The sequence below is a fragment of the Dryobates pubescens genome, chromosome 2 (assembly GCF_014839835.1).
Source record: "Dryobates pubescens isolate bDryPub1 chromosome 2, bDryPub1.pri, whole genome shotgun sequence".
In the NCBI taxonomy this organism is placed as follows: Eukaryota; Metazoa; Chordata; class Aves; order Piciformes; family Picidae; genus Dryobates; species Dryobates pubescens.
This window is the reverse complement of record NC_071613.1, coordinates 38,380,097-38,398,696: the sequence shown is the minus strand read 5'-3', so window position 1 is coordinate 38,398,696 and position 18,600 is coordinate 38,380,097. Positions and strand designations below refer to the sequence as shown.

The 18,600-nt window shown below is 61.8% G+C and overlaps 2 protein-coding genes across 11 annotated transcripts; one reads left to right on the top strand and one right to left on the bottom strand.

Moving 5' to 3' along the window:
• The first annotated feature begins 951 nt into the window (after window positions 1–951).
• Window positions 952–6,844, top strand: DNAJB2 (DnaJ heat shock protein family (Hsp40) member B2). 8 transcript variants are annotated; one of them, XM_054175513.1, is made up of 10 exons: window positions 1,307–1,415; window positions 2,368–2,457; window positions 3,472–3,581; window positions 3,912–3,983; window positions 4,137–4,253; window positions 4,436–4,525; window positions 4,657–4,759; window positions 4,891–4,961; window positions 5,225–5,446; window positions 6,406–6,844. In XM_054175513.1, the coding sequence occupies exons 2-10, from the start codon at window positions 2,393–2,395 to the stop codon at window positions 6,414–6,416; spliced, it is 861 nt and encodes a 286-aa protein (XP_054031488.1). In that variant the 5' UTR covers window positions 1,307–1,415; window positions 2,368–2,392; the 3' UTR covers window positions 6,417–6,844. The 8 variants fall into 8 exon arrangements, with proteins under 8 accessions (XP_054031471.1, XP_054031504.1, XP_054031464.1 ...); XM_054175504.1 differs by having other exon boundaries at window positions 1,308–1,415; window positions 4,134–4,253; XM_054175514.1 differs by having other exon boundaries at window positions 1,310–1,415; window positions 3,930–3,983.
• Window positions 6,845–7,035: 191 nt separating this feature from the next.
• Window positions 7,036–18,464, bottom strand: PTPRN (protein tyrosine phosphatase receptor type N). Of its 3 annotated transcripts, none has more exons than XM_054175408.1 (23): window positions 18,315–18,464; window positions 16,644–16,694; window positions 16,361–16,474; window positions 15,990–16,095; window positions 15,659–15,857; window positions 15,164–15,488; window positions 14,848–14,964; window positions 14,639–14,718; window positions 14,255–14,541; window positions 13,800–13,886; window positions 13,585–13,664; window positions 13,326–13,390; window positions 10,800–11,012; window positions 10,488–10,688; window positions 10,249–10,396; window positions 10,017–10,090; window positions 9,659–9,736; window positions 9,407–9,526; window positions 9,131–9,297; window positions 8,066–8,119; window positions 7,883–7,947; window positions 7,703–7,776; window positions 7,036–7,605 (listed from the first exon to the last, which is right to left on the bottom strand). In XM_054175408.1, exons 1-23 carry the CDS (start codon window positions 18,409–18,411, stop codon window positions 7,534–7,536), a joined length of 2,874 nt encoding a protein of 957 aa, XP_054031383.1. In that variant the 5' UTR covers window positions 18,412–18,464; the 3' UTR covers window positions 7,036–7,533. The 3 variants fall into 3 exon arrangements, with proteins under 3 accessions (XP_054031383.1, XP_054031389.1, XP_054031398.1); XM_054175414.1 differs by having other exon boundaries at window positions 14,669–14,718; XM_054175423.1 differs by lacking the exon at window positions 16,644–16,694.
• Window positions 18,465–18,600: the final 136 nt, after the last annotated feature.

The following is an 18,600-nucleotide window of genomic DNA, read 5'->3' as shown; positions in this document are numbered from 1 at the left end:
GCCCATCCCGGTCCAGCCCTGCACCCACTGCTGGGCAGAGCGGCCAAACTTAGAGGTCCTGGCAGCCAACGAGAACACTCTGGCCAAAGGCAGCCACCTCAGGGAATCTGCTCCCTGCTCCTGGGCTGGCAGGTACAGAAGAGCAGTGCTGCAAAGGCATCCAGGAGAAAATGCCCAACAGCAGGGAATACTCCAAGCAGTCACTCCAGGAAATCACCAAGTGCCGTTGGATGGCAGAGAATGGGTCTTTCATCCCTTGAAAAGATATGTCCTTTGGCACAGGAGAAACCCTTGGCATTCACCTGCCCAAGTGCTCACCCAGGCTCACTGCTCATGGCTAGAAATGGCTGTCCTGAAACTGGGTGCTGAGGAGTACTGGGAATGGCCCCTCCCAGTGCTCAGGTCCTCCCAGCCTGCTGGGCAAAGCAGCACTGCAAAGCTTTGCCAGGGACCCCAGATAGGGATTTCCAGGAGATGAGGAAGATATCCAGCTGCATTGCAGGGGTGCCAGAGAGTCCAAAAGGGTCTGGCCCCACCAAGACCGGGCTCCCTCCTTTTTCCATTGGCAAATGGGAATAGGAGGATTCCTGTGGCCAGGACAGGTTCATGACTACAGGTGAGTGTCTTTTGGACTGCCCACGGCCCTAAGGCTGAATAAGAGCAGCTCCTCAGCCGCATCTGCCCGGGCAGGGGCCACAAAGAGGAAAAGCCTACATGAAAGCTGCAGATGTATGGCTTCACCCGAGTCCCGGTGATTCAGGTACCCGGGCAGCCCGGTGCTCAGGCTGGCTCGCTGCCCCCAGCTCCTCTGCAGCGATGCTCTGCAGCCTGGGCCCCTAGCAGGGACCAGCCTGGCAGGTCGTGCCCCTTTACGTCCCCACCCCGCCTCAGTGGGACGGCCTGGGCAAAACGCTGAGTCACCCCAGCTGTCCCCTCCCGCTGGCCTTTCTAGCAGGGCCCGGCCGGGCAGCTAGCTGGGCAGGAGGCCAAGAGCAAGCGGAGTCGAGGGCTGCCCCGAGGCGGTGGCCGTGCCGCGGTGTGCTCGCAGCATTGGGGCCAACGAGCGAGGTGAGTACCCCGAAGTCTGCCCAGGAGCTGCCCGGCCAGCGCACAGCTTGGGACAAGGCTGGAGAGGAGGAGCGCAGGGGAGGGTAGGGGGAGTTGGGGGTGGAGCCCCTGCCCGGGGCCCGGCGGCGAAGCCGGAGGCTCTCCTGCACGCCTTCCTATGACCTCACCAGCCTGACAGGCGGCAGTGTGGCGTCACTCGCCGCCGCCGCCGCGGTTGGCTATCGCCGCCGCCCATAATCCTTCAAGACCCGCCTCCAGGCCCCGCTGCGGCCCGGGCTGGGGGGGGGACGCGCGACGCCGGCCGGGCGGCCCGGGGCGGGCGGGGAGGGCTCGGCTGCGGCATTCAGGTGGGCACCGGGGTGGGAGGTGGGTGGGGTGCAGGCAGGGAGAGCGAGGCGCAGGGGGCCATCGGGGGTGGGGGTACCGTGGCGCACTGGGGGATCGGCGCACAGGGGAAGCTGGGCCGGTCCGATGCGTTTCCTGCCCGTGCTGCCGCCCCCGCCCCTCCCGGTGGCCTAGATCCGCTGGCCGCAGGCCAGGGGTGCTCGCCGGTGGCGGCGACCGAGCGCGGGGAGGGGAACAGAAACTTCCAGCAGCGGCAGTGCCTAGCCGGGCTGCCCCGGGAACGCCGTGTTTACAGCCAGGCCGGGCCGGGCCGGCGGCACCGCCCCGCCGCGCTCCCAGTGCCGTACTGGTGCCGGTGCCGGTGCCAGCGGTGCCCCTCCCTGTCGGCCGATGCGCCCTGGCCGGGGGGCGAGTACCTGGGGAAATTGGTCGGCACCCCCTGGGGTTGGGAGCGGCCGGAGCGGCGGCATCTCACTCCCGTCCCCGATCCATCTGAGTGCCCCGGGGTGGCCCGGCAGGGGTGTGTGGGGGATGTCCCGGATGAGCCCTTAATCCGCTCCAGCCGCTAAGCACCTTAGCAGTATGCTCCCGCTGCCTCCCCGCCTGCCTCGGGACAGAGACCCCCGCGGGGGGAGCCGGGGCAGCTGCGGGGAACGGGGCAGAGCAGCGGGGCCGGCGGCGGGTATCCCTGTCTTTTGCTTAGGCAAGTGAGGGTGATGGCAGTGGGAAGGTGCTGTGGCAGTAGCAAGGGGTCCCCGGCCGAGCATCCGTGTGGTGGAGGCGCAGGCAGGGTGCTGGGGAGCCGTGGGTGGGTGCTACTGGAACGCTTTCGTGGTGACCTGTGTGGTGGTCGGGAAGCTGAGGAGGGCAGGGCCACCTGCCTTTGCTCTCTCGCCTCTGGAGCTGCCAGGCTACGTCTGCGGAGTACTTGACGTTGCTTTTGCCCCACCTCAGTGACCCCGCGGGACAGCCGCACGTCATGGTGGACTACTACGAGGCGTTGGGGGTGAGCCGCAATGCCACCGCCGACGACATCAAGAAGGCGTAAGTGCATGAAGAGCGTGCCCCTGCCCCGTGGGCAGAGCATATCGAGACACCTCCTAACCCCCGCTCCGCCCCTGGCACCAACGAGCTGGGGGCTGCCTGTGGGACCGGGACAGAGCAGGGGAGGAGGGGCAGGAGGACGGGACAGAGCCCAGTGTGACAGAGCCCAGAGGTGACAATCCGGCTTTTGTTTCCTTTGTGTGGAGGCCAGAGCAGGCTGGGCTTCACTGCCACACAAAGCCATCTCTTGGTGGGGTTTGGTCCCTTTGTCCCCTTGCATTTATACTGGGGCTAGCGATGGAGGCAGGAGGTGGGCCTCCATGGAGGTGTCCCTTTTCTCTGCCACAGGGTACAGGGATGACAGGGGGTTGGGACAGTAGGCCTCTTCTGGCATCAGGGTTGTGGGGCTGAACTTGCAGAGAGAGGAGCAACGTGTCCCCTGGCAGGGACAGAGGTTTCACTGGCAGATCTTATGCTGTGCCCCAGGGGCAGACAGAGCCTCCCAAAGCTCCTGCCTGGCACTCTGCTGAGGTCTTGCTGCTGTCTGTGGATACAGACATGGCCTGGGGAAAGAGATGCAGACTGGTGGCTTGTCTGGAAGGGGGCATACGTCCCTGCTGAGGGGCACTTCCTAAGAGCAGGTGAGAGAAGCTGTACAGACTGGATTAACCCCAGCTAACTGCAAGCAGGAGGAAAGGGCTGTTTATTCTCCCTTGGCCCCAGGAACCCCCTAGCACACCCTGGTCCTTGCTCATTCACGGAGGAGCACACCTGTGAGCATGATTGGGGCATCTAGGTTGGGGGCAGGCCACGCTGCTGGGCTCATTCTGCAAATACTTGCTCAGGTGGCAAAGCCAGTCCAGGAAACTCCCATTTGAAGATGCCTGAGACTGGGCGAAGTGGGCTCAGGGTGCCCCTGCCCACAGTGCCAGAGGGGTCTGTTGCTGGCCTACCCACCTAGGGGCCCTAGCCACCCAAGATCTGCTGTGTGCCCATTGTTGCTTGTCTGTGCAGGTACAGGAAGGCTGCACTGAAATGGCACCCTGATAAAAACCCAGACAACAAGGAGTATGCTGAGCAGAGGTTCAAGGAGATCGCTGAGGCGTATGAAGTGCTGTCAGACAGTAAGAGGCTATGGTGCTGTCTTGCATGTTTCCCTGTTCACCTTTGGGTGTCCTGCTGCTGAGCTTACACAGGTGGCATCCTGGGATGTCCCTGGAAGGCAGTGGTTCCCTCTGGTGTTACTGCCTGGCTTGTGGAGCTTGGCTACTTCCCCACACATCCCCCAGCACGGCTCTAGGGAGAGATGCTGGGGCGCTGGCCTGATTTGTGCATCCTCACCTGATGCCCTGCTCATGCCACCCACTCCTCTTGCTCCCTGCTGTTCCTCACCTCCCTTGGCCAGGGGAAGTGTTGGTGCTCCCGCCCATGCTGGGCAACGGGCTTCCCCGCAGCCCCCTTTCTTCTTTCAGAGCAGAAGCGCGATGTCTACGACCGTTACGGCAAGGACGGGCTCATGGGCGCAGGTGAGTGGGTGAGCAGAGCCGTGCTGAGCTCTGGCTACAGCCCCATCTGAAGACCTGCTGTGAGTCTGCCTGCTCCCCACACTGCTGTTCTCTGCCCTTTGGGGCGTTCCCACTCAGGGCTCCGCTTAACTCTGAGCCTCTTCCCTTCAGCAGGACCAGGGGGCTCCAGGGCCGATGCTGGGGCCCCAGGATTCACCTTCACCTTCCGCAGCGCTCATGACGTCTTCCGGGAGTTCTTCGGTGGGAGAGACCCCTTCGCTGACTTCTTCGGTGCGTGTGGTGTGGGGGGGGACAGGATACCAGCTCTGGGGCACCCCTCTGGCCTTGAGGCAGCCACTGGACTTGGGTTCAGAGTGCAAACCTGGTGCTAGTGACCGGTCCCTGCACTTAGCCCTGCTCCTGGCTTGCTAAGCTATGGGGGCAGCGCTGATGGGAAGGGCCCTGCCTTCCAGATGAGATGCTGCCCTTCTCCGAGCTGCGAGGACCTGGCCCTCGGCACCATGGGGGAGGTCACTTCTTTTCCCCCTTCCCAGGATCCTCAGGTAGGAGATGCTGCCAGCCACCCGCTATCTGGGAAGTCCCAGCCCACTGCATCCACCTGTGTGCTGGGGTCTGTCACTTGTCTTCCTCATACCTCCAACCATGAAACTGATCTTGTTGCTCCCTTCACCAGATTTCTTCACCTCCTTCAGCTCTGGTGCTGATGCAGGGCTGGGCTTCCGCTCTGTCTCCACCTCCACCACCTTTGTTAATGGCAAGCGCATCACAACCAAGCGGTGAGGGCAGTGCCAGCCCACCTTACTCCCGCAGACCCCCTTCATCAGTGGGTCTCAGACCCACAGCTTGTTACTGCAGTACCTTAGCTGCCTGGCCTTGACTGTCCCTATGTCTCTCTGCCTGTCTGCAGGATTATTGAGAATGGGCGGGAGCGGGTGGAAGTGGAGGAGGATGGGGAGCTGAAGTCAATCCACATCAATGGTGAGAAGTGACACCGCAGAGCATCCTTCTGGGGTCTGACAGTGCTGCCTCCCAACACCCTTTCCCTTTGAGGACCCCTCTTCTCCCTTGGGTGGCCAGGGGGTGCTGCATTGCGACTTGGTTTTGGCCCTAGCCCTCGTCACCCCTGGTTTGGGGCTCTGCCGTAGAGGATTGGTGGGGTGGGCAAGAGTTGCTGGGAAGCTGTGTCAGCTCTGGGGAGCTGGAGTGGACATGACTCCTATCTACTGTTCCTGTCCCCACAGGCATCCCTGATGACATGGCACTGGGGTTGGAACTGAGCCGCCGGGAGCAGCAAGCCTTCCCTAGCCCACGGCCCCCCTCGCCCCCACCGCCTGCCCCACACCGGCCCCCGAGCTCCTCACCCGTCTGCCTCTACACAGACAGTGAGGATGAAGATGAGGACTTGCAGCTGGCTATGGCTTACAGCCTCTCAGAGATGGAAGCTGCAGGGCACCACCAAGCAGGTGGGCACAGCCCTGGCACCCCACCAGCACGAGGGGGCACCCCATCTTCTGCGTGCAGAGCCCACGATCCCCAGGGAGGGCCAGAGAGGGAGCCACTGGGAGCTGGCAGCCCAGCTGCAGCTGGGCACGAACCTGCCCCCAAAGCAAAGCAGTGGCACTGTCCTCTGCTCTGAGCATGAGATTGTGGTTGTGCCCCCACTTTGTGGGTTGGGCAAAGGCAAGGAGGGTGGGGTCTCATGGCCTGGAGCTCAGCTCCTGCCTCCCCGTGCAAGGAAGAGGGGTCCCTCCTGTCCTACTTCTTGCTTCTGTGGTGGGTGGAGAACTGGTGGCACCCCAGGGTAGGGGGACTGCCAGAGTTTTGTGTCATGACTGGAAGAAGGGCCCTTGGTGGAGTCCCAGGAAAAGGGGCAGCTCCTTGCCCTGGCTCCTGGAAGCATGAGGTGCCCACTGGCAGGTGTGCTCAAACTCTGCCTGCTCCTCTCTCCCTGTCTGCCTTGCAGATGGGCAAGGGCTACAACCAGTGCCTCCCTGACTGCTGCCTGCCCCTGCTTGGGCTGGGGAGTACTGGGTCAGGCTCTCCCTCCTTGCAAGGACGCGTGCACACGTGGGCTCTGCTTGGTACCTTGTGTCTGTCTCTCCCTTCTGGATGCTGTTGCTCCTGCTTGTATCCCCTCCTCCTCTGTCTCCCCCTTTGCAGCCCCTGCCCCTTCCCTGCCCCTTGTACACCCTGCAGGGCACTGTCACCACCCCCCACCACCGCTTTGACCTGGGGGCGCTGTCCCTCCCTGCTTTCCACTGCAGCAGCGACCCTCAGTGATGATGCTCATAGATGTTCCCACCCTTGCCCGTGGCTCTCTTCCTTCTAGGACCTTCCTCCCTCCCTCCTTGCCCCCTCCCAGCACTAAGCCCAGGAGGGTTTCATGGGTGCCGTTGTGTCCCCCCTCCGCTTGTCTCCCCAGGTGTGTTCTGAGGCTGCTGCGCCCGGGGACTGCGCACGCCCGCTCGCCCACGGAGGCTCTCCCAGCCAGGACTCTGCTTTGTCCCTGCACGGCCACCCCCTGCCACCCCCCTCCCCCAGCACCCTTTGGCTCTGTGGGATGCAGTGGGGAGGGGTTGTGGGGATGCTTGACAGGGCTTATGGCTAAGCAATACCTGGGGCTGGGTGAAGATACTTCAAGGCCCCATGAGGTGGTGGGGAGGGTGGTGATGGGGGAACTGGAGGGGAGGGGGTGACGGGTAGGTGCTGTAATTAGGCTGCTGGGGGGTGCTGGTGGCAGGCAGCAAGGGGCAGCATGGCTGGGCTCAGCCAGCAGGGCTGGGCTCTGCCCCGCGCCCAGCTGTAGCCCCGACTCCCTAACCCTTTTCTGCTGACAGCCATCAATAAACATGTTTGCAGGAGCTGCTGCCTGCAGAGTGTCTCTGGGATGGGGGCTGCTTGGTTTCTCCCCCCATACTTGCCTGTAGGCGTGGCAGGAGCCTAGGCCTGTGGTAGCTTGTCTGGTGCTCAGGTGCAGGCTGCAGGGGTGGAGGGGAAGCGGGGGATGCCCTATATCCTCACCCCATACACACAGTCAGAGGTCAGGCCTGGCTGCAGCTGCACGAACGTGACACGAGAACTTTATTCACATCAAGATACAAAATTATAATTCTCTAGAAATTCCTCTTCTGCTCAAGTGACAAGGCAGGGAGCACAGGGAGGAGACCTGCACCCAGTTTCCCCTCACCATGAGGGACTCCTGCCCACTCCTGCCCCCAGCTGGGACACAGGGAGGGAGCTGACACAGGACCACCAATTTAGGGTGCAGGAGAGAGGCCAACGCCCAGCAGCATCACCTGGTTCCCCTCCTTGGCAGGGGATAGTGGACATGAGGCCAGTAACCTCTGTGGTGGCAGCAGGTACCATGGGGTTCTGGGCCCTGCACGCAGAGCGGCTGAGCTTTATGGGAGAGGGGCAGGGGGGCTGGGACAGGGGAAGAGAGCCAGTAGCACAGACAGCATTTTACAGGGAGAGCAGCCCCATGAGTAGGGCAAGGAGAGCACACAAAGCCGGGGGTGAGAGGGAAGACAGAGGGGAGGGCTCCTTGCCATCACTGTGGCAGCGCCTTCAGGATGGCATTCACTTCCTCAGCCACAGCTGTAAGTGCAAACTCAAACTGGTCCTGAGGGAGCAAAAGGAGATACTAGTGGTACCTGCCAGCTCAACCCTTAGGGCTGTGCAGGCTCAGGGAGGGAGGGGAGCCCCACTTTTGGAGATACCTTGGTCTGCACCATGCCGGGCCGCTGGTCTCGGATGTGCTCCAGCGTAGCAGCTATGTCTATCTCCTTCACCCCTGGGGCAGAGGGGGAGAAAGCTGCTAGGAGGGGTTCCACAGGCCAAGCACATGGCCCCCCCCACCCCAGCCAGGGCAGAGCAGAGTGGTGCTGCCCTGCACCTACCTTTGGCCATTCGGTTCAGGACCATGTCGACAAGGATGTATGTCCCAGTCCTGCCTGCACCATCACTGCAAGACACAGATGCTTGGACCAGGGAAGTGGACAGCAGGGACTGTTCCTGGCCAGCCAGACCCAGCCTTGCAGCCACTCCCCAGCCCACACTCCTACTTCCAGCCCCAGCAGTACCTGCAGTGCACAATAATAGGGCAGGAACGACCCCGGTAGCACTTGTTCACCTTCCTGCAAGGACAAGAGGGAACGGGTCAGTGCCCTGCCATACCACGGACAAGGCCGCTCTTGGTGCCTTTTGCTGTGCCGAGCTGGAGGGCAGTGGACACCCCATGACGGGATGGGAACAATGGGTGGAAAGGGGCTGGGGCAGGGAAAAGAGCCCAGCTCCTTGGGTGTCCAGCCCGGGGAGGGGAACAGTGGCAGGACCCCAGGGGAGCAGTTCAGGTCCAGTGAGGCACAAAGCTGAGGGCCAGGCGCCGGCAGGGCTCCCGGCACGCTCCATGCAGCAGGCACGGCTGCCAACGATCACTTTTGTGACTATGCAACTGGAGCCAGATTACTAGCTGCAAATCACAAAAATGACGCCGACAGCTGCGAGAGAGAGAGACAGACAGAGAGACAGAGAGAGCGTGAGCAGGGTGGAGAAGAGGGTGACGTGCTCAGGGACCCACCACTGCCCTAAGTGGGGTCCCCCTGGTCTCATGTAGCCTAAGGATGGTTTCCTGGCAGAAACCCACCACCACCCCAGGACCCTGCGAGCCCAGCAGGCACTGGCTGCAAACCTCCTGGGAGTAGTCCCAGCCCTGCAGCACTCTCCCTGGGCTAGCTGGGGAGCCACTGTTGGCTGTAAGGTGTGAGGAACAATAGGGTCATAGCTGTTCAAGGCTGGCTTCAGGAGTTTCTTCTTGCATCTGTGGCTTGGATGGGTGCTACATAGTGCTGCCCTCAATGCCAGCTACGGGAAAAGGTACTTTCCCACCCTCCCCATGAAGTGTGGAGTGCTCTAGCAACCTCAGATGGAGGTTTCTTGCTCCCAGAAAACTAAGCCTCACCCCAAGCTGGCCAGAAACCGGTTCTTTCGCTCCTCCCCATGCATGGCAGCCCCCTGTGTTCCCAATCAGTCCATGCCATAGGCCTGACCCTCATTACACTGGCAGCAATGTCTTTGCCCACCTCTCCCCTGTGGTTGGGACAACCTCTGGCTCCCTGGGGGCTGGCACATGCCAGGTGGGCACTCACCTGCGGAAGTCGAGGAGCGGGCGGGTGGTGGTGGGGATGCCCTCGGCTGGCCAGCTGAGGAAGTGGAACTGCGTCAGAGTGCGGGTCTCCTGTGACTGCACGTTCTTCAGGTAGAAGCTGCGCACCAGGAAATCCTCACACCAGATGTGCTCCGACACCAGATTCACCTGCCCGAGAGAGGCAGCCAGCAGGTGTCAGCATGAGGCAGGGGGGCTGCACTCAGAGGGGACAGAGACTGGAAGGTGCTCCCTCCTCTGGGCTGCAAGCCACACTTGCCTCGTAGATGTGGTAGAGAGAGGACCCTTCGTCCGGCCAGTAGCGGTCACACTGCTTAACACTGTCTTCGGCCAGCGGGCTCAGCATGACGATGACCGTACAGCCATGCTCCCAAACCATCTGTGGGCAAGGCACGAGAGTTGTTACCGCTAGGTGACACTTCAGGCAGGAGGGCAGCTGAGCTGCTGGGCTCATCTGGTGTGCAGCATCCAAAAGGACTCAAATGGGCTGGTAACAATGGGTGATGCTCACCTGCCAGAAGTCTGCAATGGTGTGGGACAGCGGCCCCTGTGTTGCGATGTATGCAGGCATCCGTGGATCATGCTCAATCTGGAGCAGGAAAGGGAGTGTCAGACAGCACTGGTGACACCAGGATGAGTAGGGGGATACTCCAGGGGCGATGGGAGGGCTGAGGAGGGAGCTTTGGGTGCCACAATCAGAAGGGAAATGGGTTTTAATCGCATACGAACAATGGGGCAAGCACATTGCTCACATCCCAGCCCACAGAGATGTGAGCTCAGTCCAGCTCTATCCCAGAGTGGAAGCCTGGCCTGGGCTGAGCACATCACAGGATGGGGTGGCAGAGCAGGAACCCCTGGTGATCACTTACAATTGGACTGGCATTGATGAAGTCGCTGCGGGATGGGTTGCTCTCTGCTTTCAGCTTGATTCGCACATGGTCATCTGGGGAAACAGATGGAGATGTGGCAAGTGCCTGAGGCAACTGGAGTCAAACTCATGCCACAGCCTGCTGTGCCCCCAAAGCATTCTCGTGCTCTGTACCACCCTCCTGACACAGTCCTGGGGGCCGGTCCCTGGAGCGGGATGGCTGGGATACTCACAGGGCACATAGTCAGGACTCCGGTTCTTCTTCAGGTTGGCTTCACTCTGGGCAATGGAGCAGATGCTGGGCTCAGCCTGATAGGCACAGAGAGCCTGCCACTCCTTGGCCAACCGGTCCCGGTTGCGCAGGTGGTCCTCCATATAGGCCTAAGGCAGAGGGGAGAGGTCAGCCCAGCATACAGCGTGGGGGTACATGCAGTGCCATGGAGAAGGCTGGTACCCTGCCAGGCCAGCTCACCAGGATCATGTGCCCAGTGGAGATGTCCATGTTGGACTGGACAGGCTCTTCACACCAGGAAGGCGTGCTGCTGTGGGAACTGGGACTGGGCTGCGGCGCGTCGCTGAACTGGGACGAGACGCTGCTGACGCGCGAGGTCTCGGCCGGTGCCTCGGCGCGGCCGAAGAGGGACTTGGCAGCCATGTGCTGGCGGCACAGCTCCTGCAGGACCCCAGCGAGAGTCCTGTTCCTCAGCCACAGCACTGCCCTAGGGCAGCCCTGTGCCCCCCGAGGAACGCTGACCTGTCAGCGTCGCATGCCGCAGGGTCCTACCTGGTACTCAAAGGTGGTGTCAGCAGCACCCTCAGGCCCCAGGGCAGCCAGGCGCTCCTTCTCCCGCTGTTTGGCATGGCGCCGGAGGCAGAAGGCGGCGGCAGCTGCGATGGCGATGCCGGCCACGCAGCCCAGGGCAATGAAGGTCAGCAGCACCGAGTGAAAGCCGTCCCCGAAGCGAGACGGGCGTGAGTAGGCAGCAGCCTCATTTCGCTGGGGGCAGAGCCAAGCAAGGGTTAGCAGGATGGAGTTTGCATGGGGCTGGAGGGGCAGAGACCCTGTTCTGCACAGCATTTTGGGGGAATAAAGCAGAGCAAAGACACCCAGTGCTGTGGTGATTCTCATGGCACCCTCAGCTGGGGCATCGCTGGGGTGCTGGATGTCACTGGAGTAGAGGCGTTGTGCACTCACTTGCATGTTCCATGGAGCATTGCTCACTATGGTGTCCCTGGGGCTGCTGGAGGGGACAGAGCCTGTCCAAGCCCAGGCATCAGCAACCTGCTCCCAGGGCTGCTCTGCAGGGCAGCTCCAGATCGAGCTACCCCCCTCCATGGCAGACAGTAGCCCTGTGCAGCTCAGGTGCAATGAGCTCTTGCCCAGCTGGAAGTCAACAAGGGGCAGATTCAGGCCAAAGGGTTAACAGCAAACGATGAGCCATTGAAACCCTGGGTCCAGGGCAGCAATTGCTGTTCCCAGGGAACTTCCCCTGCAGCCACTGCTCCACAGCAGGACACAAGAAGATGGTCCAGCACTGCCACAAGGCTGTTGTTATCCTCTCTGCAGAGTCTGGGGGACAGGTCCTCCCCATCACTCTCCTCAATTGGGACACAGGACAGCCACTGCCCCCCTGCAGGCAGTGCCTCCAGGACTCCTTCACTGTGGCTTGGGGCAGGCAGCCTAATCCATGGGACAGAATGCTGCTGAGTCCTTACTAGATAAGACCCATCCTCACACGGCTGAGACCTCGCAGGGGCACATCCTAGAGCTGCTGCTGATCAGAATGCTGTCACTCTGACAGCCAAGACCTGGGGCAGCACAGGGATGCCTGGGGCATCACCACCACCAAACACCCTGTGCCCAATGAGGTGCCAGAGCCCAGCATTACCTCACTGCCACAGGCTCCCATTGGCTATGAGCCTGATGAGGTTACTGAGGGAACACTGCATCATTATCACCTACCTCACCATTGTCATCACCTGGGAATGCCCACACCCCAGGGGTCCCCACTGCTGTCTGCCCTCCAAGTCTCACCAGCCCCAGTTTCTGGTGGCCAATCTGACTGCTGCCAGCCAGCCCTGCAGCTGCTGTGCTCACCAGGGGCAGCACCCTCCAGCTCCACAGGACACAAGCAGCAGCAGCCCTGCAGCCTCTGTAGGTATCGCCAGGACTAGAGATGTCAGCAGGGCTGGGGTCAAAGAGTGGCCCTCCCTTTCAAGGCCTGCCTGGGCCCTGATGTCCCCTTGCCTCTCTACATCACTCCTTCCCCAAATCCTGCACCAGTTCCACTGAGTTCAGAACAAAGATGGGGGTGTAAAAGAAAAGAACAAGCTGGTCCATGCAGAAGAGGGCTCACAAAACTGCCTCAGCCACCTCTGAACTCCAGTTCCATCACCTGTCATCTCACCCAGTTCCAGCCACACCCACATCAAAAAGCATTGCCAGAGCAACGCTCCAGGTTGCTGGTGGAGAAAGGTTGCCTCGGTGGTCAGGCCATCCCTTCTTTATGGCCACTGCCTCCTCTTCCAAGGTCTCCCCTTCCTTCCTCCCTGCCCATGGCTACGACCACAGGACAGGAGGCTGGGAAATAGGAATGTGCTGTACCACATCTGGGGAGCAGGCTGCAAACTCAGAACCAGGCTCAGTCCCCCATCTCTGGCCTCTGTTCTTCCACCAGGAGACTGTGGGAGTCCCCAGAGTAGCATAAGGAGGGGGTGCCCCTCTCCAAGCAGTTGGCTCCTGCTCTGTTCCTGCCTTCAGCTGCTTTGTCATTCCCTGAGGGCATGATGGCATTTTGCCTGCCTAGCCATGGTGTCTGGGGGTGCTCCGGGCAGAGCCCAGTGCAAAAGTGCCCAGGCCACAGATAAAGATGATGATGTAGGCTACAGCAAGGCAAGGGTGAGGATGAGCCCTGTGTGGTGTAGCCTGCAGCTCCCTGGCCTTGGTTGGATGGGTAAAAGCCTCTTGGAGACTCTTTCACATTCCTTTAAAACTTGAAGAGCATTTGTTTTGGAAAGAGAAAAGTGTGCAGGGAGTGCAGGCGGAAGGGGGTTGCTGGAATGGTCTGCCCTGGCTCATCCGCAATAATCTGAGTCTGTCTTCCAACACAGCAGCTCCAGCACTAGCCAGAGACCTGTGCTCTTCAGCTACACCACAGAATCATGTGTATGGCTTGCTCACAAAGACCCCTGCACGCTGGGGCATACTGTGCTCCCCTGCTTGCACCTGGTTGGTGCTGCTCACAGCCAGTAGCAGCACCTTCGCTGCCCCATCCCAGGCCACCTCAGCCCTGGGTGTGCTCATTCCTACCTCTCCCACTCCTGTTTGCACAATCTTCAGGCCCAGCTCTTCCTCCAGCTCTACCTTCACTTGCTCTGTGGATGGAGAGGAGATGGTCAGAGCTGTGCTTTCCCTCCACCCAAGACAAGCCCCTGGGGTGTCCCCAACAGCTGCCCACCCCATGCCAGCTCCTCAGTTCAGCCAAGAGTACTGAGATGTATGGTGGCAGCCCTCCCTTCCCAGTCCCTGAGACGGAGCAGCAGGACGTGGGGACCCCTGCACAACTCACCAGCCTGACTGGCCACGTCTGCTAGCGAGAGGTTCTGGGGGTTCTGCCGGATGCGGAAGGTGAGCGCGGGGCCCACAACGCTGTTGGGGAGGGATGACACAGTGTGAAACGGGAGAGCATAGGCCCCATTCCCAACAAAATCCAGCCCCTCACACAGGGTGGCTGTGCATGGACAGGGCTATGACAGCAGCACCCCACAGCTCCACTTCCCTCACCTGATGTTGATGAAGCTGACTGTGGAAAGGTGGAGGTGCTTGGCAAGGAGCTCCAGCAGCCGCACGCCAGCAGCCAGCCCCAGTGGCCTACAGGGACAGCAACAGGGTGAGCAGTGGGTAGCAGGGGAGAGTTCACACTTGCTGGGGAAAGGGAACAGGTAGACACAGCGAGTCCCATGTGTACAGGGAGGGTGGTGCTAGCTGCAGGTATGTCAAGGTGCACAAGAGGTAAGAACACAGGGGGGCACGGTGATGGGGGTAAGTGGATCTCTTTTCCTGCACATGGGCATGAGCAGAGGCAGGTGTGTACATACACTTGCTCCCAGCCTCCCATCATGCTGCAGTTAGCTCTGGCCTTGGCATGAGCTGAGAGCCCATGAAACTCTGACAGCTGGTTGGGCAGGGAATACAAACCCTCCACACACACATCCCCTCACCCAGCCCCTGGCTCTCACTTCTGGTCTGTGATGATGTAGCCGTACTCATCCGGTGGCTGTGTGCCCCGCTGCACCCCACTGTCCTTTGCCTCTGTGTAGCTCTTCTTCTCTACCACGACTGGCTTCCCAGGGCTGAGTGCATCCCCACCCTGTCCCTGTTGTGGTTCAGCCTGGGGGACTGCTGAGGATGATGCCCTGTCCCTTGGTCTGTCTCCTGGGGAGCTGCTGGCTGGGATTTGGGGGGGCAGTGCTGTGATGGAGGGGGACGCTGGCTCCTCCCCGTGCTGCATGTTTCCCTCCATTACCTGAAGGAAGGGAAAAGAAAGAGATGGGACATCCAAGGGGAGCCCTCAGGGGCTGTGTCATCTCCCTTCCTTCTGCCTTCCCACACATGCATCCCACCTGCAGTGCGGCACCTCCTCCAGCACCAACCTGCTGCAAACCCACCCGTTTTGCTGTGGGCACTTCAGGGCCAGCAACACCTGGGGAAGAAAAAGACAGAGGTCTTGCAGCACCTGCTCTGAGAGGCAACACTCCCGACCCCGAAACAGGGTCGTATTTGCACTCATTGTTGCCAGCCTCTGCCTGCCCTATCCCTGCACCCAACTGACCAGAGCTCTGGAGCAGCTGGAGGAGGGTGGAGAGGCTGCTCAGCTGCTGGGGGCTCAGCTCCGGCAGCCCCACACCATAGCTGGCCAGAAGGGAAGACAGTCTCTTCAGTGCAGCATCTGCATGAGAACACGGCATCAGATTGGATGCTCTGCATCTACATGAAACCCAAGGTCTGGGGACACAGCAGCTGGGGTCAAGGGGGCACCCTGCCCATGGACATGAAGCCAAAGAGGAGGGAGAGTCGGAGCTATGAGAAATGTGGCTGTGGGGACAGGATGGGGAGAAGAGTTGGTGCCTAGCTGTAGGATATGGTACCTGTCTGTGCAGGGGGTGGCTGTGCAGCTAGGGTTGCAGGCTGCTCCCTTTCTTCCAGGTCCCTGTAGTCACCAGGGAGCCGTGAACCATGCTGGAGCCTTGTGCCAGCAGGGTCTGGGCGGCTGGCTTTTTCTCTGGGCAGGGAAAGCATGCCCAAGTCCTGGAAGAGATGCCCCCCATCTGTTCCTGGCTGCCCACCATAGGAGGGCACAGGGCCAGCCCCAAAAAGGGTCTGGGCAGGGACTCGGTTCAGCAGTGAGGAGGTCTCAGAGCTCTGCCTGGATGAGCTGCTGGGGAGCTGGTGAGTATTGTCCTGATAGCCAAACTGCAACCAAAACACAGAGCCATCATGGTCAAACCCCACAGGACCCCTGCCACCCCAGAGCTGAGGACGCCCCCCAGCACTGCCAGGAGAGTGCTGGAGTGTTGCAGCCTCCTGCCGATCTTTGCCTTTCTTCCCTGGAAAAAGGGAGCTCACTGCCATGCCTTGCTTACCTTGTGGTATGAGTAGGGGTTGAGCAGAGCTTCCTCATAGCTCAGCTGAGGTGTGGGGGGCAACAGGAGGTGCTCCAGGTACCGCTGAACCAGAGAGGAAGGCAGCAACGGTGGGGACTGTCCCAGATGCTGAGCCGCTGGCAGGCCAGGGTCTCCAGGGTGCAGGGCTCGCCACGGGGAGCTGCGGAGGGGCTGGAACCTTGGAGGCAAACAGCACTGGGGTAACTCACCCGGGTAAGAGAGAGGCTCTCCCCAAAGCCCCATTTTGGGGACAAAGCCCTTGTTGTCCTGCTGGGCTTTGCTCACAGGCTTGCCACTGGCTCTACCCTACCTGTCCCTGGCTGCTGGCTCCAGCGAGGGTGGTGGGCGAAGGCGGGGAATGCGTTCCATCTCCTGAGAGATCACATACTGGGTAATGCCATCCTGCCATGACAGCCCTACCATGGGAGAGAGGTGTAAGACATGGAGGTGGCCTGGGACTGCAGGGCAAGTCTGTGAGAGGCTGCCCTAATATGCTGATCCTGTGTTCCATGGCCTGGGTTTGGCCCCATTGCTTCCAGAATCAGCTGGACCCCACTTCAGGCCACCCCATCCCCTGGACCAGCAGGAATCTAGACAGCCTTAGTGCTGCTAGGTAATGCTTTGTGACACCCCCTCCCTGATGGGCTGCAGTGACTCTCCGCCCACATTCTCCCCCTTCACCTTGTGCCATGAGATGCCGCAAGACATCCTGGAGGCGCTGGAGCACAGGAGAGGTGACCTGGAAGTAGGGTCTGTCCTGCATGGAGCCCACCTGGCACTGTCCAAACAGCCCATCTGCAAGAGATGAGAGATGGCAAAGCTGGATCCATGAACACCCTGGGGTGAGGGTGTCTGACACCCCCTGCTTTGCACCTCAAGTTTCCTTGCAAGGCAGCTCTGCACCCTCCATACTCCCTTGAGAAGCAAGAAGGGAGGGATCCCTGCAGCCTTGCCAGCTGCTTACCCTGCACGCACACCTCCTGGGGGGAGCACAGCCTCCGGTCAAACAGGCAGCCTGGGACAGACAGACAGGCCAGTCAGTACAGCGTCCAAGGGGGGCTCCAGTGGAGTTTGCTCATTGCCAACTGTTTGGGGAACCCCTCCTCTCCCAGAAAATGTCGCGGGGGTGCAGTATGGTGATGGGTGGGAGGGAGGGAAGGGGGCACGGTGTGGTAAGCCCAGAATGGAACATCAGTATCAGCCCTCTCCCGCTTGAATACGGGACCAGGCTGCATACAGAGTCTGCCCCTGGGGAGAGGCCTGGAGTGTTTTGGGGTGCTGGCAGTTAGGAAGGGAAGGCTAAGAGTACAGAGTCCTGCAAGACCACCTCTTTTGCCCTCCCACATATGGCATTACAAGGCAGGGACACAGCCCCGTGCTCTGTGGCACCAGATACCCACACTCTTTGTGAGAGGGACCCCAAAGAACCCATGCAGCGAGTGCATGCGTCTCTCCACCCCCTTCGGGGGGCAGCACTTGGGCAGGGGGCGGCATCCCTCTTCCTTTCCCCCCCCGTCTCGGTCCAAGACCGTCAGCAGCGAGACGGCAGCAGGCGATGACTCAGCCCCGGATGGCGAGGAAGGAACGAGAAAACAACCGGGGGGAGGGGAGGGAGGGGCCCGCCGAGCCCGCCGCGGAGGAAGGGGCAAGTGGGCATGGGGGTCCCCGAAACCCTTGCATCCTCGCGCCCACTTGCCCCGGAGCGGGTGCCAGCGCAGGTGCGGGGCACAGGCCCCCGCTGCCGAGGGGCGACCCCCGGAGGGGTCCGGGCCGGGGCAGCGCAGCCAGGCGAGCGCTGTCCGCGGTGCTGAAGCGGAGCAGCCGCCTCCCGCCGGGACGCACGGCTCCGCCGAGGGGCGACGGCCCCTGCCCCTGGAGGTTCCCCCAGACACGACGTGGTTCGTCTGCAGCCACTCCGGCACCATCCCTGCCTGCTCCGGGAGTCGGCGGGGCCCTCAGCGGTGCGGCTGGATGCGTCCCGGCGCTCCCGGGCCCGCGGGAGGACGAGGGACGCAGCGGCTCCAGGGGCTCGGTTGTGAGTCAGCGGCCACCGGGGCCGTGCCGTGAGGGATGATTCCGGGGAGCTTAAGCCCTACTAACGCAACAGTACCTGGGTCCCCTAGAGCCCCGGACAGGGGCCGCACGGGCCGAGCTGGAGGTGAGCAAATGGCCCGGCCCTCCCTCACATCCCGGGCCAGGTCGCGCTTACCAGCTGAGGACGACTAAAGGGCGCCGGAGCCTGGGAATGAGCCCTTGCTCAGGGCCCCTACCATGGGCTACTCATCCCTGCGGCAGACCCAGACACCAGCTTTGCTCTGGGCAGAGTCTCTGAGTGGGTACCGATTTACTCGAGTCCCATACAACCGGCTCAGGGGCGGCAGCAGCAACTCTAGCTAGCAGAGCGCCCCGGGGCCAGCACCGGCCCGGCAGTCCCAGGAGAGAGGCGCCTCCGCTGTCCGTGGTACCACTACTGGTACCTCTCCGGCACTGCGCCCGGGGCCAGGCCTGCTGCTGCGCGCCGTAGCACAAATCACATCACCGGCCGCGGAGACCCCTGCCCTGCCGCTCCCCGGCATGGGTTCCCCCCTCTGCTCCCGCGCTTCCCCAGGAGGGCGCCCCAGGGTCCCGGTCTCACCGTGAGCGGCGGTGGCGGAGGCACCGCCGTCCCGCAGCAGCCCGCGGCCGGCCAGGAGGAGGAGGCATAGGAGCGCCCGGAGGAGCCGCCGCCCCATGCTCCGCTCACGGCCGCACCATGGCGCACCCGCCAGCCGCGCCCCCGCCACCGCCGCGGCCAACCCGCGCCCCGTCGCGCGCCCCGCCCACCACCGCCTCATCGCCAATGGCGCACTGCCCGCTGCCGCCGCGCCACACCCCCCCCGCCCTGCGGCCAATGAGGCCCAGACCTTGATCGCCTTCCCGTC